The 25,436-nt window shown below is 37.0% G+C and overlaps 5 protein-coding genes across 5 annotated transcripts; all 5 read right to left on the bottom strand.

Moving 5' to 3' along the window:
* Nucleotides 1–2,873: 2,873 nt before the first annotated feature.
* CBG15976 lies at nucleotides 2,874–9,385 on the bottom strand (the record flags this gene model as incomplete). The annotated part of the gene is made up of 15 exons (XM_045238922.1): nucleotides 2,874–2,969; nucleotides 3,127–3,213; nucleotides 3,802–3,984; nucleotides 4,034–4,111; nucleotides 4,157–4,255; nucleotides 4,363–4,448; nucleotides 4,515–4,591; nucleotides 4,643–4,781; nucleotides 5,604–5,686; nucleotides 6,033–6,110; nucleotides 6,160–6,277; nucleotides 7,410–7,653; nucleotides 7,879–7,981; nucleotides 8,039–8,356; nucleotides 9,345–9,385. The coding sequence occupies 15 exons, from the start codon at nucleotides 9,383–9,385 to the stop codon at nucleotides 2,874–2,876; spliced, it is 1,830 nt and encodes a 609-aa protein (XP_045095953.1).
* Nucleotides 9,386–9,999: 614 nt separating this feature from the next.
* On the bottom strand, nucleotides 10,000–12,180 carry CBG15977 (the record flags this gene model as incomplete). Its single annotated transcript, XM_002643321.1, has 4 exons — nucleotides 10,000–10,190; nucleotides 11,041–11,188; nucleotides 11,234–11,621; nucleotides 12,110–12,180. The coding sequence occupies 4 exons, from the start codon at nucleotides 12,178–12,180 to the stop codon at nucleotides 10,000–10,002; spliced, it is 798 nt and encodes a 265-aa protein (XP_002643367.1).
* Nucleotides 12,181–12,745: 565 nt separating this feature from the next.
* On the bottom strand, nucleotides 12,746–18,605 carry Cbr-gcy-11 (the record flags this gene model as incomplete). Its single annotated transcript, XM_045238920.1, has 22 exons — nucleotides 12,746–12,972; nucleotides 13,018–13,177; nucleotides 13,226–13,339; nucleotides 13,385–13,718; nucleotides 13,769–13,846; nucleotides 13,893–13,995; nucleotides 14,039–14,200; nucleotides 14,242–14,464; nucleotides 14,513–14,617; nucleotides 14,716–14,964; nucleotides 15,011–15,143; nucleotides 15,197–15,272; nucleotides 15,362–15,471; nucleotides 15,511–15,679; nucleotides 16,271–16,427; nucleotides 16,513–16,625; nucleotides 16,648–16,935; nucleotides 16,987–17,095; nucleotides 17,138–17,279; nucleotides 17,324–17,394; nucleotides 17,442–17,608; nucleotides 18,602–18,605. 22 exons carry the CDS (start codon nucleotides 18,603–18,605, stop codon nucleotides 12,746–12,748), a joined length of 3,294 nt encoding a protein of 1,097 aa, XP_045095952.1.
* Nucleotides 18,606–19,075: 470 nt separating this feature from the next.
* CBG27462 lies at nucleotides 19,076–19,399 on the bottom strand (the record flags this gene model as incomplete). The annotated part of the gene is made up of 2 exons (XM_045238919.1): nucleotides 19,076–19,206; nucleotides 19,252–19,399. The coding sequence occupies 2 exons, from the start codon at nucleotides 19,397–19,399 to the stop codon at nucleotides 19,076–19,078; spliced, it is 279 nt and encodes a 92-aa protein (XP_045099828.1).
* Nucleotides 19,400–20,501: 1,102 nt separating this feature from the next.
* Nucleotides 20,502–21,612, bottom strand: CBG15980 (the record flags this gene model as incomplete). Its single annotated transcript, XM_002643323.1, has 3 exons — nucleotides 20,502–20,577; nucleotides 21,092–21,183; nucleotides 21,436–21,612. The coding sequence occupies 3 exons, from the start codon at nucleotides 21,610–21,612 to the stop codon at nucleotides 20,502–20,504; spliced, it is 345 nt and encodes a 114-aa protein (XP_002643369.1).
* Nucleotides 21,613–25,436: the final 3,824 nt, after the last annotated feature.

Raw genomic sequence — 25,436 nt, 5'->3', positions numbered from 1 at the left:
AAATTTGTCTGATTTGTCTGAAAAACCTCGAAAACCTTAAGGATTCGAGAATTCAGATTTTTCAAAATTAAGTAAATTTGAATTTTAGGATTTTTGAAATTTTCAGTTTTTTCGAATGAATATTTTGATTGTTTCATGAAAATATAAAATTTTTAATATTTGAAATTTTGAAAAAACAACGAAATTCAAAAAAAATCCATCAAAAACTTGAGATTTAAGAATTCTAAGTTTTCAGAATTCAAAAAATTCAAATTCAAATTTGTAAAAAATACTAGAGAAAAGGGTTTTCACTTTTTGAAGTGAGAATATACATTTTTCAAAAATTTCAGGGATTAAAAAAATTTTTAGCTTCAAGTTTTCTATAAAAAATATCAAACAGAGATTTGAATTTGTTCCATTAGTTTGAAAATGTTTTATTCAAAAAAAAATTCTAAAACCTTTAAAATTGAAAAAAAAAACTTCAATGGTTCAAAAACTTGATTAGTTCCTAATTCCTGCACAATTAACTTTTTGCTAGAGGCTAGAGGTAATAAAATGAACGCGCGGACCACCCACTCGTTTCATTTTCTGATAACATCGTCTCAATTCCCTATTGAAGGAAGAGAGGGAAGAGACCTCATTAATCAACCGACACGTAGTTCTTGCGCCGACGCATCCTCGGGACAATTTTTCGAGGTTGCGACAACGAGATGACTGTCTGGGTGTGTGCGTGTGTGTATCGATTCGCCCAAAATTTTTGCAAAAACTTTTGAGAACTGGTTATGCTAATTACTGTCGCTTCTAGTAGTACCCGTTATATGTCTCTTGGTGTGAAATGATTCGTGTTTTGCCGCCAAACCCGAAACAGGGGACACTATCGGAAAGGTCAACTCATTTGCTCAGCGGAGCAAAGCAAAAAGCATTAGTAAAAGGATTGACAAACAAAAATGGAAGGAGGCTCCCATATATGGGATCGAACACAAAGTGGAGTTTGTGAGAGAATGGTGAGAGAAACATAGGAAGAAAAAGATGAGGAGAGGGAAACAAATGGAACTCTCTAGCTACAAGATAAATATATCAAAGCTGATGGAAGGAAGGATGCGTTTCGAAATATAGAGGGAAATGTTTTTTTTTTTGCTTTTGTGTTTCATCTATGGGGAACCGAACCACGATAGTGTGAGTGTATCTGGGCCTAATTCTCTGTACTGTGTTTTTTTCTTCTTCTCAATATATCTGCTAAACTCGTTCAGATGTCTTTTCAAATATCCATCCAATCGTTTTTCATTTGCTTTAATTAGTGGTGGTGGAAGGATCGCAGAGAAGATGTTGCCAGATTCTTTAGAAAGGGAGGATCAGGGGGTTGATGCGATTATAAAAGTTTTGATTAAAAGAAAACACCGGAATTCTCGTTTGGAATGGAAAAAGACAAAAAATTGGGGCGCGAAAAAATAGAATCGGAAGAGGATTAGACAAAAGAAGAAAGTGTGAAAAAAAAGAGTTTATCAGCGAAGGTTTAGGAATTTGAGATAACAGTTTTTTTTTTGGAAATATGCGACCTTTTAGAAAAATGTCGAGGAAACCTAAAGGCTTGTGAAAATGAAAGCTGTCAACATTAAAAAATTATGGGGTCAAAATCAAATTTTCAGAATTTTCAAATTCTATTTTCAAAGCTACAGAAAATCAGAAATATAGGAATTTTGGAAACTCGAAAATTCAGAAATTCAGAAATTTAGGAAATTCAGAAATTTAGCGATTCTTTATTTCGGAAATCCAGAAATTCAAAAATTCGAAATTCAGAAATTCAGAAATTCAGAAATTCAGAAATTCAGAAATTTAGAAATTCAGAAATTCAAAAATTCAGAAATTCAGAAATTCAGAAATTCAAAAATTCAGAAATTCAGAAATTCAGAAATTCAGAAATTCGGAAATTCAGAAATTCAGATATTCGGAAATTCAGAAATTCAGAAATTCAGAAATTCAGAAATTCAGAAATTCAGAAATTCAGAAATTCAGAAATTCAGAAATTCAGAAATTCAGAAATTCAGAAATTCAGAAATTCAGAAATTCAGAAATTCAGAAATTCAGATATTCAGAAATTCAGAAATTCAGAATTTTCGGAAATTCAGTAATTTAGCGATTTTTTATTCCGGAAATTCAGAAATTCAGAAATTCAGAAATACGGAAATTCAGAAATTCAGAAATTCAGTTATTCAGAAATTCAGAAATTCAGAAATTCAGAAATTCAGATATTCAGAAATTCAGAAATTAAAAAATTCAAAAATTCAGAAATTCAAAAATTCAGAAATTCAGAAATTCAGAAATTCAGAAATTCAGAAAGTGATGTTATGGTAAACATTTCAATAGTGAATCGTTTTTTTGAATTTTCTCACAGGAAGCTTGAATGATTGGGACACAGTAGAAAGTGTAAGGACACTTCTAGGTTTATAATAAGTTGAATTAAAAAACTGAGAAAATGAAGTGTAAAATTTTAAGTTTCAAAGAAAAAAACTGAGAAAAAACAGCAAACAATAATTTTGAATATCCAACTTTCAAAAAATCAGTGATCATTCAATGATCCAAGCCAGCCAATATTGTCTTGGTTAGTTCTCTTTCTCCCCGAAAAACACTCTCTCCCACCTCTCTATTGACAATCGACTGACATCCGAACACGGCGACCCCATTTTTTCATACAAAACGAAACACAACTAAACACCTACTGGTCAAGTTAATCATTTTATTTTATCATAAACATTTAGAAATAATATAGAAAAAAAATGATGAAATCGAACAATTCAATCCATGGATGAGAAGAATTGTAAGGAATATACGAGAAAAAAACAGAATTAAAAATCGTTAGACCGGTCGGAATTCTCAATGGCATTATATAATAATTATTATTGTGTCTTGAAATGTCTTCCGTCATCCACAACTTGTTTCAAATTCACCACCTCTCGCCGTAAGTCTTGCACTTCCTGGCGAAGATCTTTTTCCTGAAGAACGAAGTTATTGTTTTGATTTGAAAAGTGTATTGTAGTACGGAGTAGAGAACAATCACGTTATCAAAAGAAAGCGTGAGTCAAACTTGTATATGTAAAACTATGACAAAGAATATAGAAGTATGTGGGAAGAGGAAATTATAAAACATACCTTCACAGGATTCGAGCAGTTAGGGCAATTGGCAGATTGAACTGATACATTTTGGAAGTTGTCGATTTCACGTTCCAATTGGATGCACTGAAAGAATCATATTATTTTGAAGAGAGAAAGCTAGTTAAAGGATAATTCTCAGAATCAAATCATCGGAATTTTCGATACTTAGAGTTAATTTTTTGACTCACAAGGCCACCGTATTTGCTAGTGGAAGCCCACCGAAACCGTCAACCTTAAGCTCAATTATCTCGATTCCTGTGAATGATATCAAAAAATAGCCAACGGATAAAGTATTGGTGATAATGTGACAAAAATTTTATCAGTTGACAAATTTTTGATAACTCTATATGGAAATGATCTAAACGGGCTTAAAGTAAGGAAAGTTATTTCAAAACACCGTAAAAACTAATAAACGCCCATACTGTCAGCTTTGAGCTTACATTTAAATGTCTCGGTTTTTGTAGAAGAAACCAAGAAGTGATCTACTGATAAAATGTTTTTGACATAATGATAAACATTTTATCAGTTGACTACTTTTTCATATCTTCTACAGTAACCGAGATATATGGGCTCCTAGTTGGCGGTTTTGGCGGCTTTCGATTAAAGTGTTTAGGTGGCCTTCTATAATAGGTGGTCTCTTATTAGGGTGTTACAATAATCTTAAAACCTCACCTTTGCCATTAGCCTGGTCTTCTCCTCCTGCACAGTTCTCATACAACTCGACATTGCGGAATTTTGTCTCTGACAATTTGAAAGTTGCTCTCTTAAAGCCTTTTCGCCCTTTTCAGCAGCCGAAACTCGACACTTCAAGCCTTCCAGCTCAGTTTTCCACGCCCTCTCTTTATCTTGGTATACCTGAAAATTCGCTAAATTTTGTTCTCTGCTACCAAATGCATCAAATCACTTTGATTATGATTTCCTCATTCTGTTCCATTGTGTTTCGAATCTCTTGTAGTTCCAATTCCTTATCTCGAATTAGATTCTACAAAAAACATTCGTTTCGAGAGAACCCCTATCTTCTTATCACCTCATAATCAATTATACCCGAATCGCTAGGAGATGGAGTTACATGAATACCAGACGAGGATGATGACAGCGTGGTTAGCACTGTCTTTTGCTGATTTATCTGCAATTAAGTAGGTGATTTATGAGAGACACCATTGCGCAGTCTCCACTACCACCGATTAATTGATTAAAAAATGGTTGTGAAGAAGCACGGAGCGTGATAAGAACCTGTTCCGGTGAGAAGTATGGGAATGACGATGAATTGCTAGCCGTCGACCGGATGGACGCGTTCATCTCTCGATTCGTCTCTTTAGCTGCAAAAAATGAAAAGATATGAGAAGTTTCTCACACTGATTTATGAAGTAATTAGTGTCCCTTACCCTGATATATCATGAGAAGATCTGACAAGGAACCGTTGCTGTCCTTGGAATCGCTTCGAAGAATCATCGAGTCTACTCTAGAATAAAGGGGTTCTTTTGGAATCTATGAGAATAGTTTTGAGGGATACCTTCTAAACGATCGTCTATTATTGTCATTGTGATTGATAAAGTCAGGTTTGGGTCGGTGTGGAATGGGTCGGAATAGAGTAGCTTCGTGAGAGTATCTTGGAGAAGTGACAAAATCTATTGGAGGTCGATCCGCATTATCTGAAAAAAAAGTTTGTGAGATTCAAAACAGCTAGCCAGAAATTCTAAAGGGGTTTTATGTAGAAATCGACGTTAAGTATACGGTATTGATTACAAGATCATCCAAGTCGCAAAAATTTAAGGTTGCATTAGATAAGAAACTAGCCAGATTGATTTTTGTGATATTTTGTGGTATTCTTGTTTTTTCAGAGAAATTGGTTAAGCACGGAACTTGTGCCAATCAATTTGCTAACAAAACTTCGTCTGCTCTAATAGAATGCTCTCCAAACCGTACACTTTGGGTCCATATATCTAATTTTCTGTCAAAGGTATCAGAAAGTGATCAACTGATAAAATATTTATCATAATATCACACAGATTTTGTCAGTTGAAGACTTTTGGTATCTTAAACTGGGACTGTGATAAAATGGCCTAAAGTTGAAGCTTACGCCACCATAGCTCAACCGGTAACAAGGGGATTGTCAGAATGAAATTTTGAGGAAATTATTTCTCAAAAACTTTTAGATATGAGTTTGTTCTGCTAAGAATTTCTGAATTAGAAATCAGTTTCTTGAAAATTCAATTGTAATTTTTTTTTCACATTTACCAGGGATTAGCCACAAGAATCATGGTCTTATTGTTATGAAACGTTGAATTTTTTTAAACCAGGTTTTAGCTCCTTTATTACCTTGAAAAAAAAATTTCGCTTTTGTGATATTTGTGATCTTCAGTCTTAAAGTACAATTGTCTACATTTTCAAGATCTTCGCACCACATTGCTATCTGACACTATTGGACTTTTCTATGTCTCATATTTCAGACTTCCAAGAAAAAAAATACTCACAAGTGTTTGAAGAGAATGGTTGCCATGTTCCCGACCGTCTTCTAGCACTGACATCTTTCAATGTTCTATGATCCATTGTAGCTCTGAAATTTGATTAAAATACATTGATTGACTTCATATATGATAATGAATTGGCAGGAGAGTGTGTTGATAACCGAGGCACGAAAACAGTGCCGGCAAGAAAGAAAAGGGTTTTGAAGGTCAGTCAGTTTCGGGTGTGGGGGGCCACCACACGCAATACAGGGAAGGAGAAGAATATAAAGACAACGAATTCGGAACAACTTTCTCCGGTTTTTCGTATAAAACACTCTCTCTCTCCCAAACAGTCAGTCAACAACATTTTACTAATCGTATCAATTAGTTTGTTCCTCCTATTTGGGTTTCTCGAAGCTTTCATCTTTAGATTTATTGAAATTTGCCAAGACTTACAATGCGTTACTAGCGGATTGAGTTGTGTGAACGGGACGAGGAATGTTAAGTTGAGTAGTTTGAGGTTTGATGGTTAAGCTGGAAGAAGTGGGAAACGTATCATGCGATAAAAATCTTTGAAATTTACCGTTGTACTGTAGCTGGAGCACTAGCATCTCGAATTCTAGGTGTTGAGGCACTGGAGTTAAGTTGAGCCTTCCATAATTCTAATCGAGTGGATGGCGTGTGATTGAGCTTTATTTTTTCTTCAAGAAAAAGTTAAACTACAGTACCGGTCAATAAGATATACAAAAAAGAATGTTATAGTTGATTTTCGGTCATTTTAACAATTTTCAAGAGTCTAGAGCTGGGCTGTCAAGTTTCCGATCATTTTGAAAATTGTGGAGGTTGTAAAGCAGACCTAGATTGATAACTTTGTATTTTCAGAATATTTTGAAAATTTTTAGTTTTTCAGCTGTTTACCAATTCTTGTAAGACACCCTTTTTTGGCCAGTTTTTGTACAGAAACGTGAAAATAATCTTTCAAAAATCGGAAAATAGCTGAAAACTAAAAATTTCCAAAAAATTATAAAGTGTCAAGTTTTAAATCCAGGTCTGTTTTACACCTACCAGCTCTAAGGCTTCCATTTCGGTCGATCGAAAATCGCCGACCGCCGACCGACCACCGACCCAGCCGACCGACAGCCGACCGAGCTGACCGATCGGTCGGCGCGCCGACTGGTTTCGTGCCTTTGCGCATAAAAACACGAATTTTTGCGTACGAAGCACTTTATTTCACGACAAACGAGGCTTTTAGTGAGTTATTTGTCGTAAAATACAATGCAGCGTATGCAAACACATTGACGCGCAAATGCACGAAAACGGTCGGCGCGCCGACCGATCGGTCAGTTCGGTTGGCTGTCGGTCGGCGGGGTCGGTGATCGGTCGGTCGGCTAAGTTTTCCGACCGAATGGAAGCCTTAACCAGCTCCAGACTCCGGAAAATAGTTCAAATGGCCAAATATCAAATGAAAAAATAGGTTTTTGTATGTCCTAGTGATATGTACTGCGTGATTAGTTTTCTGATAAGCAACCATCGTAAAACTTGTATTAGAAAGGCCGCTTTAATAAAAATGCCCCTCTAATAGAAGGGACCGCCAAGAAGAAATTGGAAAAAAAGATTGGAAAAAAACAGAAGCGCCCAAAATTCTGGAAATTTCATAATTGCACGGAAAATCGCTGAAACACTTTTTTCTTATTTCTCAATTTTGATAGGTAACGCCGAATTTACCGATGAAAATTTTCTAGAAAAATGGTTGGCAAAATAGAAGGGCCGGCCGTTCTAATACAGGTTTTACGTTATATCATTTTTTTCAATAAAAAAATCTTAAAAACCTACCCGGCGACGAAGACAAGTGCCGTGTCTCCTTAATCCCCTCCTGTATGGTCTCTCTCAATGGGGCGAAAATCTCCTCAATCATAGCTTCAGTGGAAAATCCGTTTTTGCTGCTGCCAGACTTGGTTTCTACCGAATCACCACCGCCTGCTCCACCACTTGACCTTTCGCCAGACGGACCCGGTTGCAATGTGATGTGCTTTGGTGCGGCCACGTAACACCAGTGTGTCGATTTCTTGCTGCTCATCTGAATCGAAATGGATGTTTTAATTTCCGATGGGGAAACGTTTGTGGTTGGTTTGAGGGTGGTGGTGTCTGAGCCGAACAATAAAAGATCATAAATTTTATGACTCAATTTGGGGCAACAACACATGTTTATAGCGGATGTATGGGTTCTTATTGTGGTGAAGGGTGGAAAAGAGGAATTTAGAACAAATTGGGGTTTCATAAACACTTCGAATTGAAAACATACCCCTGAATTCGGTTCTGGCTCCTTTACGGTCTTCTGGATACGTTCACAAGTATAAAAGCGTGGCTGGGGAAGCACAATACTCTTGTGTGTTTTTTCACGACATCTGGAAGTGAGCAAAAAATTGAGACATTACACAAAGAAAACAGGGGAAAGCCCTCACATTGATTTCCGCTCAATTTTTGTCTCGGCTAGACATTCGGTAGCATTCTTGTCCCGTTTTACAAATAACTTTTGGGTCGGAGCCTTTTCCGGACTATTCGCTTTTGAGGATTTTGTCTTTTCAGTGCCATTAGTACTACTGACGGTTATACTCTTCTTTTCAGTGGTTTCGTTCCTGTTTCTGGAAAAAATATGATGAATTGATGACGTAGTAGCACAACACGTAACATATCTATAACACACAACTGACCGATATTTGTCCGACTTTTCCGATTGAGTGACAGCTCGGTGAGATGTGCTTCGTTCTCGACTTCGTGATCTGGAAAATTCTCGGCGAAATGTACTAAAATTGATTCCAGGAAACATGAAGACACAATAATATTATTTTTGACACTCGTCTTTTTGTTAGTGAGGTTGTGTAAACTAGATAGAGGCTTGTCGGGAGCGCTCTGATACATCAACAAGTAGGCTTTCTGTTCCACTAGATGGGAATTTGAGAGGTTTTTGTCAATGAACTCGGGTGAGAGTTGCTATTTTGAAAGAAAAACAAATCAGAAAGAAAGAGTCAGAGAGCAAAAATACACTATATTGGGGAGAATAGAAAGTCATGAGATTTAAGAAGCGCTGGGAATAAAATTAAATGAGACTTTAAAAAATTGTGTTTACGTTTAAAATGAGAAATTGAATTAATTGAGGCTACTACAGTATCACACAGATTTTTTTGGGAAAAATTGTGAACTTTAAAGTCTTTATGAATATTTTGAAAATTTTAATTTTTTTTTCAAACTGTCAGATTGAAACTAATCAGCTTTGAAGTGAGAATTATGCTCTTTTTGAACTGCTGATTTTTTGGATTTCTATAAAGTCAATCCCAAAACTGAAGCTTTAATTTTTCTTTAGTAGAATCTGGTAATTTCAAAAAAATCGGTGAGTTCTGAAATTATTTTTCACGGCTTTGAAGTAGATTATCTTTCAAGAAGTACCGTAGTTCTTCTATGGAAATTTCGATAATTAAAAAAATCTTGAATTTGGGTTGTTGAGGATTTTTCAAACTTTTAGATTCAGGAAATTGAGCAACGCTCACTAATTATTGTTCTTCGCCGCCGACAAAATCGGTTTTGAGGTGTTTGAAATTATCTGTTTCATGATTATTCGAAAAATAGGGTGATCAAAAAAATGGCCGATGCTACGAAACCTAGAAGAGTATTTTTAAAAAATCTCAAACAATTATTTTATCTGAAAATTCAAGTTTCAGCTAATGGGATTCGTTTACTCAATTTTATGACAAATCACAATGAAAAACTCACCGCGCTCTGAATATTGATAGCGGATTGCGTAGCGTCTGCATGGTTAGAGCCCGCTACCACACACACGTCGGAACGACGCAATGCCGAGACTACTCCACAGTCCCCTCCAGTCCCAAACTCCACCTTCCAGTCAAATGTCTACGTCAGGGACAGCTGTCTCTAGTCATCCGGGCGGACCGCTGAAGACAAGACACTATTTCGTTGGCAATCTGCGGCTTATCTCGTCTCGCTCTTCTTTTTTTTTTCATTTTCCCCGGCGAAAAACCTCTCATCTCATTTCTCTTTTGATCTCATTATCTTCGCTTTGGTCTTTCCTCTTGGCGCCATCACGACACGTGTTTTTTCTATTCTTTCACGTCGTGCTATTTATTTTGTTTCCCCGAATACTTGTGTGCTTTGCCATGGTCCACCTTAGACGAAATTGATGTGATGGGTGAGAAAATGACTGGTGTGACCCAGTGAAGTGGTGTGATTTGAAATAAATGGCTCTAAACAAAAAGAAAAATATTTTTTTTTTCTGAGAATCAATTATTAGATTGATAGCAGAACTCTTAAATTACAAAAAACAATTTTAATAAAGCAATATTTTTACAAAGAAAGACAAAAAAATACAGAAGCAGCATTATAGTTTTTTTATACAAAATCGAATTCAGATTTAGCTGTGACGAACATGACGGGTCAGAAGACGACTGAGATCCTTGTCGATAGTTCGCTCCATTGAAAATTCCTTATCAGCGTTTAGTGCAGGAGCTTCTTGGTTCGGTTGGAAGAAACGTTGATGGAATTCAATGACGAACGGGATTTGGTAGATTTTTGCAATTTCCAGAAGCTCATCTTTGAGGTGGTCTGAAAAAGCCTAACTTTCCGTAAGATCTTATTGCGCTTAAAACTTAATTATCTCGATACCTTTAAGAGATTTTGAAAATTTGTCAACTGATAAAATGTTTTTTTAATATCATAAACAATTTTTCAGTTAACACATTTTTTATATCTCTCATTGGAAACAAAATAATTGAACTGAAAGTGCAACAATTAGATGACGACGAGTAAAGACCACCGAAACTGCAAAGTTTGAGCTCAATTATACATTATCACAAATGTTTTACTAGTATACAAAATTTTGATATCTCTGATAGCAACCGAGATAATTGAGGCCAAACTGCAGCAACTAGATGACGCTGAATTTAGGATAAAACTCACCGAAACCGTCAACTTCGAGCTGAGTTATCTCGATTTCTGTGATAGAGATCAAGGATTTGCCAATTGATAAAATTTTGGTAATATCATGAAAAATAATTTATCAATTGACAAAGCTTTGATATGTCTCTAACAAACCGAAATAATTGAGCTCAAAGCGGAACAATTAGATTATGATGAACTTACGCTAAAGCCCATCAAAACCGTTCACTTGGAGCTCAATTATCTCGATTTCTGTGAAAGATATCAAAGTTTTCTCAACTGATAAAATGTTTATCATAATTTCACTAATATTTTATTAGTCAACGGATTTTAAATATCTTTTACAGTAATTGAGATAATTGAGCTCAAAGTGCTACTATCGAATGACACCCTTGAAGAATTTACAGTATATCCTGTTTTTGGTAATGCTCGGCATCCAAAAAGATCAGAAAAATAGATTCCAACTTTGCTACAGATACATAGCCCAGAATTAGTGCAGAAAAACGCTTCAACTTACATTGGCACCAGAATTTATGATGACAGATATCAATCATAGTGACAAAGGCATCGTCTCGCTGCTCATTAAGCGACATGTCATCATGTCGAGAGTACTTATCGGATCCTTGAAGAACTTGCTTGAAGAATCCAGACATTGAAGCTAGATACTGCAATTTATCACTTCTTAATTTATTCCGAAAATTTGAACTTACATCCTTGTTCATCAGAATCTTATACTTTCCAACGTGAATCGTCAAATTGACAGTGGTGATGTTTCGCAAATGCGGGGTAGCATGATAGCTGCGATCGGTAATAGTGCGCTCCTCATTCGCAAAACGTTTGAACCCAATGACTCGAGCTGAGCAATGGACGGATGTCTCGGTGTCCATCATATTGGTAACATCATTCCACTTCAAGAAGGTTGGAAGATAAAGACGATCGTTCTTGTAGCGGTAGTGTTTGAGAATGAACTTTTTGTTCATGACATTGACTTCAGTCGTGTACTCACAGGAGCATCCTGGTGGAAGATAGTGGTTGTACTTGACTTCCATGCCAAGGTAATTGGTCCCATTGAAGTTAAGTTTTGCAATGGTGAGGGTTCTGAGATAAATTATCTTGAGTTAGGCCCGGATTTCTGAGGCAATGTCGTGCCTGTCTGTGGTCAAAGATTACAACTTCAATTGTTAGAACATTTTGTAGTTTTTAAATTTACGCACATTTCTCAATGACTAAAATGATTCCCAATTACCGTAACTTCAAATAGAAGTCTACCCGATATGTGCACTTTGAGTTAATCATCTCAATTTATAGAAAAGATATCAAAAATCTATCAACTTCCAAACCGTTTTTCATAACATGACCAACATTTTACCAGTTGACACATTTTTGATATCTTGCATAGGAATGGAGATAATTGAGCTCGAAGTACAAGTACAGGATGTTTAGTGTTTACGGTATCAGATTTTGATGAATATTGATTCCTAAATTGAAATAGCAAAACGACTTGAGAACTTCAAAAAATTGTTTGATGAAGGAAAAAAGCCTAAACCCTGAAAACCAAGAAATGAACATTGAACAACACAACTCACAAGTCACATTCCTGTCCTCCGACCATTGTTGGAGTGGACGTGGTTGGGAAATGGATGTTTGCTGTTGCCATCTTCCTCAAAATATCTAATGAAAAAAGATGTGGGAGGAGAATGGAAGACGAAAAGGGCACTAGTACGAAAAAAGGGCCTACCACTAATTGAAAAAGAGCTCTGCGAGCTGAGTGTGAAGAAAATGCGTTCAAATGCAAACGAAGAGGCGAGAAGAAAAGCAGCTTGGAGTATAATTTCCGTAGGAACGTGGAATTGGCTTTTTTGACTTTACGAACGGAAACAGCACATTCTTCTTTTTTGTCTTTGGACCCCGCCAATCCGGATATTGAAACCACCAAGGAGAGTAGTAGTCATGGCTGCCAGCATTGATTAATGTGACACGTTTATGGATGGGTGTCCGACGAAATTAGAGTAGTGGAGGGAAAAACGAAACAAAAGTGGAAAGGAGAGCACCATGTGATTTCGGAGAAACCAATAACAATTCGAAGTTGAGAAATTGGAATTTTCGGAACCTGGAATCTTGTTTCAAAGTTGATGATCCTTTAGTTTCTTTAGGATCAGTTGTGACGGTTCAAAATAGAGTTGTTAACAAATGGTTCATTGGACAAAGTGATGCATTTCAAATTAACGAGTTCCTTTGTTGATGTTATGAATCAATGGGTTCAGATGTGGAAACTTCTCCTGAAGCGACACCAATCTTGCCAATCTGGCATCTTTCGAGTAGTCGTTCATCCAGTAAGTCATCACCTCCATCTTGTTCTTCAACACAATCTTCTCACGCTGCTCGGTGACAAATCCACCACATTTGAGAAGAAGCTCGTAGCTGTCACTGGACACTTGGATTCGCATCGCTGAAAAACCTTTAAGCTTAATAAGTCATAAAAACGGTACTGTACGCTCTCCGCTGCTTTCCATGTTGTTCGCAACGATTACAGTATCACCGAACAAGCAATAACGTGGCATTCGGATTCCAACAACACCAGTGACAACTGGCCCGGCGTGGTTTCCAATGCGAAGCCGGAGCTTCTCGTCTGGGCAGTGAGGAACTATGAAGGTCTGAAATTTTCCCTTCGGATTTTTTTTCTATTCTAGATGCTGTCCAACCTTAATGCTGTCCAACAATTCCAAACTAGCCGCTGCGACTTCTCCTGCATGAAGGTAACTGTTCAACTCCGGAAGTCCCGAAACAAACATGTAGGCATCTCCGATAGTTTCAACCTAAAAGTACAAATTCTCAAAGCTCCCTACACTAGCTTTTCTTACTTTGTAGCAATCAAACTTGTCAATAATGGTATCAAAGTTGGTGTAGAGATTGTTGAGCATGTTCACGATTTGTAGAGGAGTACTCTTACTACTCAACGAGGTGAAACCAACGATATCCGAGAAATAGATAGAGACACTGTCATAGAATTCAGCCTCCACGGGTTGTCCATTCTTCAAACTGTTGGCTACGGATCTTGGGAGAAGTTGAAGCAAGAGATTTTCATTTCGTTTTCGTTCATCCTCAAGTTGCTCGGTGCGTTCTCTGATGACGTCTTCTAAATTGTTCCGGTACCTATCCAAGAGGTTCATGATGTTGTCAGCGATGTTTCCTTTTCTGGAAATCAATTTTAAAGTCGTAGTCCAGTTAGTTTATCTAGAACTCACAATCCTTTGCTCAATGGTTTCAAAAGTTCTTTAACCTTCTTGATGTTCGGCCGCGCGTCTGGATCTTCTGCCCAACATCTGAAATTATTTTTTAATATATCCAAGTTTCAAGGATCTCTCTTACTGCTCCACCACCGAAGAAACTGGGTACGGTGCTTTGGTGATCAGGTGAATGTCAGGTCTTGTTAGTGCTTGGCCATCAGGGAACTTCAGTTGGGATATGATTTCTGAAAAAATGTAGTTCTGAATCTTTTCTAGTTTCTCTAATACCATCAGAATCCAGCAAATCATCTCCAAATGGTCCCTGTCTTCCATAAATTTCATAGAGAATGATCGAGAACGAGTAGATATCCGCTTTGGCTAGTTCAATTTTTGAAAGGTCATGTTTCACTGCGTAGCGTCTTATAATTTCCGGTGCAAACCAAAGGAGATCTGAAAACAGAGCGTTGAGGAATCCCAGAAATGTCTATTACCATCTGGCTTGGCTTCTGGTTCATCCACACGAATCTGCTCCATTCCATAATTGCTCAACTTGATTCTCCAATAAGCGTCCACCACACAATTGGAGCTTTTCAAGTTTCCATGGTAACCGATTTTCGAGTTCTCATGCAAGAATTGCAATCCCTTCACAACATCCTCAACAAACGACACTCTAAACATTCGATCTAGACGAAGATCATCATTTCGTAACAAGTCCTAAAAAAGTTTTTAAAGTTGTACACAAATCATAAAACAACATTTCACCATTAAACTTTTCCGCGGCCCATAGTGATGGATAGTGAAAATGAGATCACTTTCATTGATAAGTCCGAAAAATCGATTCAGGTTCTCGTGTGTCTCGTTCATCAGCTGAAAACATACTATGTTCCTTTTTGTTTTTTAATGATTCATTATAAATTGTAATAATCAACATTGAAAAATGATATCATTCTCTTTTTAAAACATACCAAATCAATTTCCTGTTTCATCTCCCTTGTCAACTTCAGTTGACTCTTGTTGATCTTCCTCACAGTGACCAGTGTATTATCGTACTTTGCCAAGTGCCAATCCATAATTTCCAGCCAATCATCCTTATTATTTCCCAATGCTCTATTGTCCCTAGCCATTTGATTTCTTCGAGCTGCTTTTCGGATCCCATTAGTGTAAAAGTTCATGGTGGCGCCACCAGCAGGTGCGGGATCATCGTCATATTGGGACTAAAATAACAAATTCGAGAGGAAAAATAGATTAATCAAGTCTTACTCTCATACTGATTGCACTTTGCATGATACTTCCCGCTCTACTGGACCCAAATTTGGTGGTATCAATCAACTGAACATGTTTCCGATGGACGAGGAAATAGGAGGACTCCAATCGTCTCTCATAGGCGATCCATCTAGATTATCAATGTTTGAAAAGAAGCTAATATGAGAAAGAAAAGTAACCAACCTGACAATATAGGCAATCACGCCAACTAGTAAAATAATGGCGACGACACAGACAGCGATCAAGATGATTTCGAGTTCTGACAGGTTACCTGTTCAACAACGGATTGGGTTACGGTGCCGATTTGCTGCTAGCCAGCGAGCTACCATTTCCAAACTACTACTAAACTCACGCATGCCAACTGGACACAGCTCGTTGTTGAAACCACATTTCGGTCTGGATTTTGGAAGAACGCCATTGTAGATTCCGAGTTCGGTGAGATTTTTCCAAATGATCGACTGAAACAGAAAACTTTTCAAAGAAAAGATTAAGGTGACTGAATTACATAGTTGCCTTTTCCATCTGGTAGAAGTCTGGCGCCGACTGTTGCCCATTCTGTGAGAGGAACTGGTCCATTGGAGCTGGTTGGTTGTTGAGGGGACCATAGGATGTATTCTCTTTGGGAGACTCGATTGGAATCAAACTTAGTCACATATCCAAGAAGGGCTAAAGAATGTTAGGTAAAGAATCTGATAGAAGGCCACTCTGTACCTGCACTTTGAGCTCAATTATCTGAGTTTCTATAAAATGTATCATAACGTAGTCAACAAATAAATTGTTGGCTGATACCATGACAAACATTTTAACAATTGACAGATTTTTATTATCTCTTACAGAAGTTGAGATGATTGAGCTCACAGTGCACGTTTAGGGAAGCTCTCCTATCAGAGTCATTCCGGTATTAGGTCTATTGAATAAGTCAAAAATAGGTCAGCCTCTGGCCAGCTTCTGGTCAGCCACAGTCCAGAAAAAAGATGGTCGGAAATCTTTGTAATCATTTTTTTATTCCTAATTTCATAATTGAAAGTCTGTTCAAGAACTTTCAAAGAAGGTTAAGACAAAATTATCAACAAAATCCGTGTTGGTCCCTTTGGAACAGACACTGAAGTTTCTGAAATCTTTTAGGTGAATAACCAGGACCGAGTGGGCTAAACAGGTTGGAATTCCACCGTAATGAGAATCCTCAAAAAACTTAATATCATTGAAATTTCAATGAACCCATTTTCACATGTCACCCATTCTTTTGGGTATGCTTACATGTGACTCCTCTCCCTGACATTGTCTCCACCAATCGCGTCGGATTTCTCAACAACGAGGTACCATGCACTTTCACCGTTTCCGACAGTAACCTCCCCATATCATATGCATTCACAATCGCATTGCTCGCTGATGTCCAGTAGGCGTCGTCCGACCACTAAAAATTCAATTTCCGGCTAGATATCACATGACTTTCATATTTTTATATAACTTTTATTTATCCAGAAATATCTTCCACTCACCGGATCATTGTTCTTAATCCCCTTCAACTTTGTATCACAAATTGGTGGACAGAACGACTTGCCAGCATCATCGTCGACGCGTGTTTGGAATTTAGTCCATTCGTCGCTGAAGTCTAAATAACCAAACGACTAAACTAGTGAAAATGATATCATGTAAATCACTTTTCGGATAACGTGGCACGTCGGTGAAATACATGTATGATCTGTAGTACTGCTTGATGTCGGCTTCGCCCACACCGTATCCAATGCTAGAGAAAAGAGTGGCAACTCTGTTGGTATTAAAACTAAAATAGTTAGCGGTATCTGCTTCGATTGGTCCCATCATCACAACAAAAAATTTTCCAGTTTCAAGCAAACCTAATGTGGAGAGAACATGCATGAAATATGTTCCAGCGGATGGAAATTGAAGAACAAGAACGTAAACTGAAATTGAAACTTTTCAAAAAATTTTATAATTTTGTCCTCTAATCTTACTTCTAGTTTTGGTATGAGTTTCTAAAACAATGTTGATGATTGACTCCAAGGCGGTATACATAGCACTGAGCAAGTTTGCTGAGAAACCACCTTTCTTGACATAATCGAGCTGAAATAGAAGATTAATACTGTATACTTAATTGCGTTTCACTGTAATTGATTCAGAAGAAAGAGCATTCAGAAGTTGGTCATGATAAGTTTTGTCCGTTGGTCCATCCTCTTCAAAGTTGATCACAGCCACATTTGTCCAACCAACAGATTTGGCAAGTTTTGCGAAGGCTCGATATTTTGCACTAAAATTGAAAAACACTCAAAACTCAAAAAGCCCTTCAAATACCCTTGCGTAGAAGCCATTTCCAAAACAGTAGCTGATGGCATTTGGGACTCTCCCACTTGATCTTCACAATTCTAAAAATTAGTTGACTTATGCCAGCTATGTCTAAAAGTTAGCGTACCACAAGCAAGCTTGGAGCATCATAGGCTTGAGCTAGCGCCGACACTTCTTTGCAGTCCGATTCAACTCCGACCAACGCAAGCATGTCATCAGTTTTCTTCGGTTGGTCCACTAGCATTTGGTTCAACATGCTTCTGAAAGGTTTTATAGTATTTTTTCTGATTTTAGCTTCTCCTGTTTATTTTTAGATGTTGTTTTTGTCGATTTTTTTGTCCAGCACATACAGTACCGGTCAATAAGAAGAACGTGTTTTTCAGTTAAGTTTGACCATTTTCAGGACCCTGCAGCTCTTCTGTCAAGTCTTTGATCACTTTGAAAATTTTGAAAAATGTGAAACAGACCTAGATTGAAAACTTTGCATTCACAAAATTTTCGGAAAATTCCTAGTTTTTCAGATATTTGCCCATTTTTTTAAATACTTTTTGCCTCGTTTTTGTATTGAAAACGTATAAAAAGTAGTGTTTTTAAAAAATCTGTAACTACCACAAGTATTAGAAACACACTTTTAATTGAAGTGCCCCCTAGAGCCTCCACGAAAGTAAGGAGTGCTCCATCTAATTAAAGGGTCAGTCGATTCGAAGTATTCCCCTCTAATGGAAGTGTCCCTTTGCTAAATTACTGAAAAAGTGGCTGGGAAATTTTACGTTTCTATTCAATATGTCCAAACATGGAAATATTTTGAAGTCCAACAGGCAAATCGACTTTAATAAATTGATTTTATGTTTTTATCAGCGTTGTATGTGTTTTTGCTTCATTACTCAGAATTTTTCAATGATATTTTAACTCGGGAATGTAGAGAAAACCCAAATTTTACGGAAAAAACGCTGTCCTCCTCAGAGACTCTACAAAAAGTACAAGGGCATCCTCTTATTGAAGGGCCCTCTAACTGAAGTGTCCCAAAAAAGAAAATCATGCCCTTCTATTACAGGTTTTACGGTAGCTATGAGACTAGGAAATTTCAAAAAAAAGTTGTAAATTCAAATTTTCTATCCAGGTACTCTGTTTTACATCCCCCAAAGTTTCCTAAAAATATTGATGGATACTGTAATTCTGACATCCGCCTTTCCTTAGAAATGAAAACTTGATCACTTTTTCGACGCGAATTTCGAAAATTGTTGATATCGAAGTGATCAAGTTCCATCCTTCTCTCTCTTTTCAAACTCATATCGAATTAACATCAATTTGATAGGGCACTCTAATTAAAACATATATTTATAGGTACACCAATTTCGACATATATCAAAAGTGCCGAAGATGTTCCTGACCCCAAAAAAAGTTTGGGGCCAAGGAGCGAATACGCAAGCATATTCTTTTTTTGCATTCTTGCGGAAATCGTAAACTTCGAAAGTCCTTGCAGCCCGACGGATAAGTCGTCTTCTTTCTAAAGACGCCTTCCCCCCGTGTTCTCTCTCAATTCTCCTTTTTCATTCTATATTGTACAGCAAGATGACGTTATTAGACTTTTAGAGATCAAAACATTGCAAAAACACGGGTGGCCGTGTTAGCAGAGAATGAGAGGAACCGTCTAGAGAAATAGAAAAGAGAAGACGACGAGAAGATGAAGAAGAAGATTTTCGGGGTGTGTGAGGTGATTACGGTAATTTTGAAAAATCAAAAAACGTAAAAATTGATTACTCACGACATATAGTTTCCTGTTTGATCTCCCTTCGGAAACTTTCCTTGTACAGTTGGATCGTAATACTCAACTTTGATATTTGAATTGAGAAATGTGCCATTCTTATGAATACCACCACCATCTTGCAAGCCTGAAAAATAATAATTTTTGAGATTTCCTAATATTTGAAGCCTACCGTAGTAGAAAGCCAATCCCACGTAGGTATCCGAAGTACAGTAATCATTTTCAAAGTCCACATTGCATGCGTATCGTCCAAAGAACTTGACGTGGTCAGTAGAAAATCTGGGTAGAAGAAGCGCGTAGAGCAATAAGATGAGCACCATCCTTGAGCATGCTCTGGATGGAGAATGAAGGATTTGGATTGTAAAAATGACTGGATACAGTACCTTCTTTTCTAATTTCCTGTTGATAATTGGTTTTGTTTCCTGTTTCTATTCCATTTTCAAGTTTTTTTGGATTCACAACGCCCCTCAGGAAATGGAATTTTTCATTTTCCATAACTCCAAACTCTATCCATCCTCAATTTCCGGAATGTGGCACAATGAATCATATGAAGAGACGCAGAGAGAAGAGATAGATTTTTTGAGATATTGAAGCAAGAGCCATACCAATACGTCAGCAACGTGGTCACATTTTCAGAGAGAGCCAGGACAACTGTTGTATGTTTCGAATGTTTTCAATGCATTCCCATGATTTATTGAAAAATGGCTTTCTCGAAGGAACGATCTTTATGATATTGCACGTTTTCTTTGGCATACGGTAGATTAGATTTCTTGGAAAAGGAAAATCTTGAACATGAGTTTCTAGAAGGAGAAACAATTGAACACTACTGTAGATTTGGGATACGGTAGATTTCCTTGGAGAGGAAGGTTCTAAGAATCAACCTGCTAATTTTAAAGGTTCTTCAAACCCATATCTCCCATTTTTATAACGTGAGGGAGGTCAAGTTGTGTGTAAAATGTCAGACCGAAGACTATTACGGAAAATAGAAGAAGAACGTGATTGGTTTTTAGGAGTTATAAAATTTTTTACTACCCCAACACCAAATAGAGTCGGGTTCACAAAACAGACGACGAATCAGCTGATACAGCAATCTGAAATTCTCTCTTCCGGCTTACTGTAACAAATCATTTTCGAAAAATCAAAATAAGATGAAAATGTGCTTCGGGTTACTGTAAGAGGAAGAATGTTCATTTGAGAGAAATATAATACATATATGGCAACACGACGTGATATCCAAATAGGTGACCGGTGAAGACTTTTACTTCGAAGTGAACGGTGTTTGGGGTTTTGGGGTTTGGCAAAAAATACAAAAAACGAGGGAAAATTGGGACCAAGTAAGGGGAATGATGATACAAAAGGTTCTAGGAACTACTGTACAAGAATTTTTCCAATTCATTGCCCATATTAGCCAGAGAAAATTGCTCATAGTTTGAGATGGAGTTTGTTAAGCGTATCGTTTGGAATTGTCCTCTTCAATATCGAATTCTCAGCTTCTAATCTGAAATTTTAGACATACAGTATGATATACAACAATGTATTATTTAGTTGATTTTGGCCAATTTAGGAGTCTGGAACTCGGCTGTCAAGTGTATTTTCCAAATTTTGGAGGTTATAAAACAGATATAGATTGAAATGTTTGCATTAACACAATTTTTTGAAAATTCCTAGTTTTTCAGTTATTAGCCGATTTCTGATTCGTCTTCAGTACAAAAATAGGAAAAAGGGAAGTTCTTCAGAAATCGGTAAATAACTGAAAAACAAGGGAATTTCGAAAAATTTTGTAAATGCATAGTTTTCAATCTAGGTATGCTCTAAACGCTCTCAAATTTTCAAAATGCTCGAAAACTTGACAGACGAGCTCTAGGCTTCTGAAAATGGTCAAAATCAACTGAAAATTACTTTTTTCATATACAGCACTGTAGATAGTTAGTTTAACAAAACGCATGTGATAATTTTTTTTTGTCACAAGGACACTGCAAAATCAAGAAAATCAAAAAATGAACTAAACGAACCGTCTAACGTGATTTTCCAGATCGAAAATTTTGCTACGCAGCCCGTCGACCTCTTCACGAACGGCGAACATCAAATGGGTTTTGACCAGATCCTGAAGCACATGATTATTCATTTACATTATGTCATCTGATAGTTAGAACAAGCCGGTCTATTATCGGCACTATACAAGAAAGTTAGAATCGGTTTTTGGCCTTTATTGTTCAACTATTCTACCACTAAATACACTAATTTGGTACAACAGTTTTTGGTAGACACGCATTCTTTCCGCATTTTTAAAAAGGCACGTATTTTGCATCTTTGCAAGAATAAGGAAACGCGTTTTGCAAGAAACACATATACTCACCATTGCTTGCTCAATCTTGTTATCAATGTTGTTTCCATTGTGAGCCGGTGGGCTAGCAGCGACACTGTAACATGAGCCGGATGAGGATGATGGTGAGCATCCGCGCGAGATTCCATAATGGGGTGAGTAGGTTGGGATGTGGTTCACGGCACATTCAACAACGGCACAATTCCACATATTGGTGCGAGAAGGAGGTGTTCGTGTTGGTGATGGTGGAGGAGCAGTACCACAAAAAACCACCGGTGTGTTGGTTAGGAGACAACAGGTGAAATGGAAGGGGAGGAGAAGTATAGATAGTTTTTGTGTTGGACCGCTTTTATGTGGTCGACTGATAGCTGGTCTCGAGTTCGAAACAAACAGACACACGATATAGGAGGCGCGGGAAAAAAAACGCGACGAGAGGGAGGAGAGGCGGAGAGTGGGGAAGGAGGAGAATAGAAGGCAGAGAGGAAGAGTCGGTGACTTTTTGACTGATCAGATGGGGCGTGGCTTGGCGAGCCGCCAAGGAACGGACAAAAGGGAGGAAGAGTGATAGAGATGGGGAATAGTTGGACTTCAAAGAGAGGGAGGAGCGAGAGAACAAGTTGGCGCTGAGGAGAGAGACAAAGGAGGAGGTTCGTGTGTCCATTTTTAGGAATGACCAGGTGAAGTGGGCATTGGAAAATTAGAATTATCAGAAATAATCAGAGTACCTAGAGGACCAGAAGCAACAAATTCAAAGTTTGTGATATTAGAAACCATTCCTATATGAGCACTTTGTGCTCAATTATCTCGATTTCTACAAGAGATTAAAAAAACTGTCAACTGATAAAATGTTGGTATTCTTATGACAAGCTTCTATCAATGAAAATTTTTCCGATAGCTTATGAATGAAACAAAATAATTGAGCTCAAAGAGAATATATAGAGTCAGCTTCTATCAGAGAATGTACAGTAAGACAATATTACATATATAAAGGTTTTTGTTACATTTTCTGCTTGTCAACTTTTAAAAGAAATTCAATATGAAAAAGTTAGTTTTGCCATATTTTTTGAACCAACCTCATGCTTTAAGAATTCCAATTTCAATCTAAATGAAAACTACAGTAACCCTCACCTTTCAGTGTTCGAATGAATTTCGGAGTCGTGATCTTTATTCACTAATTTTTTACGAATAAATTTGAATTTTCAAAATATCCACCGAGGCAAAAGCTACAGTATCCCTTAAAGCCACTTGGTTGATTCTGAATAGATGTTAATGAAATTCGAATAACTTTGAATAAATTCTGAATAAATTTTAATAAATAAATTAGCAAACGTCGTGTTTCGAAACAGAAGGGATACTGTAGATTCTATTTTGGTCGAAAGAATTCGAGAAATACAACATTTTTCAGGTTTCTGATCCTCTAGATAACCAAATTCCATCTCTGACTACCACTCTCAATCACTCAACACAGGGATTAGAATTTTTCAATGAAAAAAGGAACCTACACAGTTTTGGCTCTAACTAGGGGAGGTCTGAAACTGACGTTAGTTTGAGAAAAAAAGAAAAAAAACTAGGACAAGGGTGTTTGTGCGTGTGTCAACACAAGAAAACACTCCAGAACCAAACCCAAATACCTTTTTGTGCGACGACTCTCATTATCAGCTGATGGTATTCCAGTGTTGATTTGGGTTTCCGAACTGACTTTGACTGAAAATTCTGTTGTTTTTTTCTTGAAAGAGTCTCCCACCTTGGCCATTAACTGTTGGTTGGATGATGGTCGACGCTTTAACTTGAGCGGTTGGTGGCGCGGCCTACAATCATTACATCAACTATTTTTAGGTATTATGACAAATGTTTATGTCTATTCTATTCTATTCTAGATCAACTGAACACCCCAAAAAAACCAGAAACAATGAAAGATATATTTATTCGTCATTTTCACTTTCTCTTGTCTGTCTTTATCAATTTATTCATCATTTCTTATGTTATCTTTTCGAATTTACCCCCAAAAATGACATATTTTGACCGACAATCTGGCGTCCCCATAACCTCCAGACACTTTTGAAGGAATTTATCATGTGGTCAGTAGTATCTTTTCTTCTTCCCCGTTTACCAGTTTTTCAAAAATATACCCTTCTCTTTTTTTCTTTTTTTCTTCCTATGATTTATGTTGTTGCCGATTTTAGACGATTTTAGACTCCCCGTGGTCAGTTTGACACCCTCCCCGGTGGTATGCTACTTATTTGGTCTCTTTATCTTTTTTTATGTCCTATTAAAAGAAAATAATGTTCTTCACATGTGATATGCCTAGTGGATCAAGTCTAAACTTCGGAATGAGTTTTCGCTTTTTTTCTCTGTTTATTCTGTTTCACGTGCTGCCAAAAGTCCCATGCTGAGAGAGATATCGGAATATATACACACACATCTGTTGTGGTAGACATGAAGCGATGAGTTTGCACATATACACACCTGGAGCCGCCGGACTACTTTCTGTTGGTTCAGCTTGTGATTTATCAAGAACATGGAGAGGGGCGCACTATTTTGGGCGGAAAAGTTGAAAATTTTGAGGAAAACTGATGATTTATGGGAAAAAACCACAGAACTAATTAATGGGTTTAAGGGATACTGTAGCTTTTACTTAGCAGGAAATTGTGAACAGTTATATACAGTACCGTCAATAAGATACACAAAAATCTATTTTTAGTTAATTTTTGGCCATTTTTATCATTTTCAGAAGTCTGAAGCTCGGCTGACAAGTTTCCGGTTACTTTGAAAATTTGGGTAATTATAAAACACATCTAGATTGAAAACGTTGCATTCACAGAATTTTTAAAAAATCTCTAGTTTTTCAGATATTTGCCGATTTTTGAAAGACACCCTTTTTGGCTCATTTTTGTATTGAAACTGTGGAAAAAGCCGGCGTCATTCAGAAATCGGCAATTAGCTTTATTGGCGAAAAACAAAAAATTTTCAATAAATTTTCAAAAAAGTTATGTGAATGTAAAATTTTCAACCTACAGTACCAAACAACAAGCTACCGTAAACACTAATAGAACGCCACCCGAATAGTCAGATTTGAGCTCATGTATCTCATTTTCTGTGAAAGATATCAAAAAGTGATCAACTAATAAAATATTGCTGATATCATGATAAACACTTTATAAGTTGACCACTTTTTGATATCATTTGAAAAAAGTGAGATATATAGGATCAAAGTAGACGGTCCGGGGTGGCGTTCTATCAGAGTGTTTACGATATCCACTTTTGGTTTTTTGAAGTTATCTCGAATACTAAGAAAGCTAGGACTCTGAAATTTTCTGTGTATGATTCTCAGAAGTTTAGGAACATTCCAGAAACAACATAAAGTCTGCAGGTACAATGTCTGACGTAAAATTACAGAAAAACTACTGTTTTCTAATTTTCGGGTTTCTGAAATGTTTTTTTACAATGTTTTTCAAAGAAAGTTCTTCGAGTTGAAAAGTTATTTTTCTTTTTTTTTGGTTTTTCTTGTTTTACACCCTCCAAAGTTCTCAAAGAGCTCGAAAACTTGACAGCTGAGATGAAAATAGACCGACAACAAACTGAAAATTAGTTTTTGTACATATTATGGACCGGTACTGTATGGAAAAGTCACTTCTCACTCTTTAACAACATTTTCAAGATTTTGAAAAGTGCCTTTTTCCTTCTTTTTCCGGTGTGCCCATGGTTTCTGTTTGTTTTCCTTCTTGTCACTTATTGTTACAAACCGTTTGCTGATTTCTTGATCACACGTGGCGCATAGGCACTTGTATATTTACACAACATAACAGTTTCTAGACGAATCTTTAGTCCATGACTTCAAAAACGTGAACTAGAGATTGTTATGATATGACCCAAGTCTGGCGTACGTTAAGGACAAAAAAGTTTTGATAAGGAAAGTGTGAAGGAGAACATTGGAGAAGAAAGATCATGTGAAATGTGTCTATTACTATCTTTCAGTTATTTTTCTAATCGTAATAACATATCGGAGACTTTTCTTTCATTTTTTTTCTCGCTTC

This window comes from Caenorhabditis briggsae (assembly GCF_000004555.2).
Source record: "Caenorhabditis briggsae complete genome, chrX, whole genome shotgun sequence".
Taxonomy (NCBI): Eukaryota; Metazoa; Nematoda; class Chromadorea; order Rhabditida; family Rhabditidae; genus Caenorhabditis; species Caenorhabditis briggsae.
Note: the sequence above shows the minus strand (reverse complement) of the source record. Positions and strands in the feature narration are given on the sequence as shown.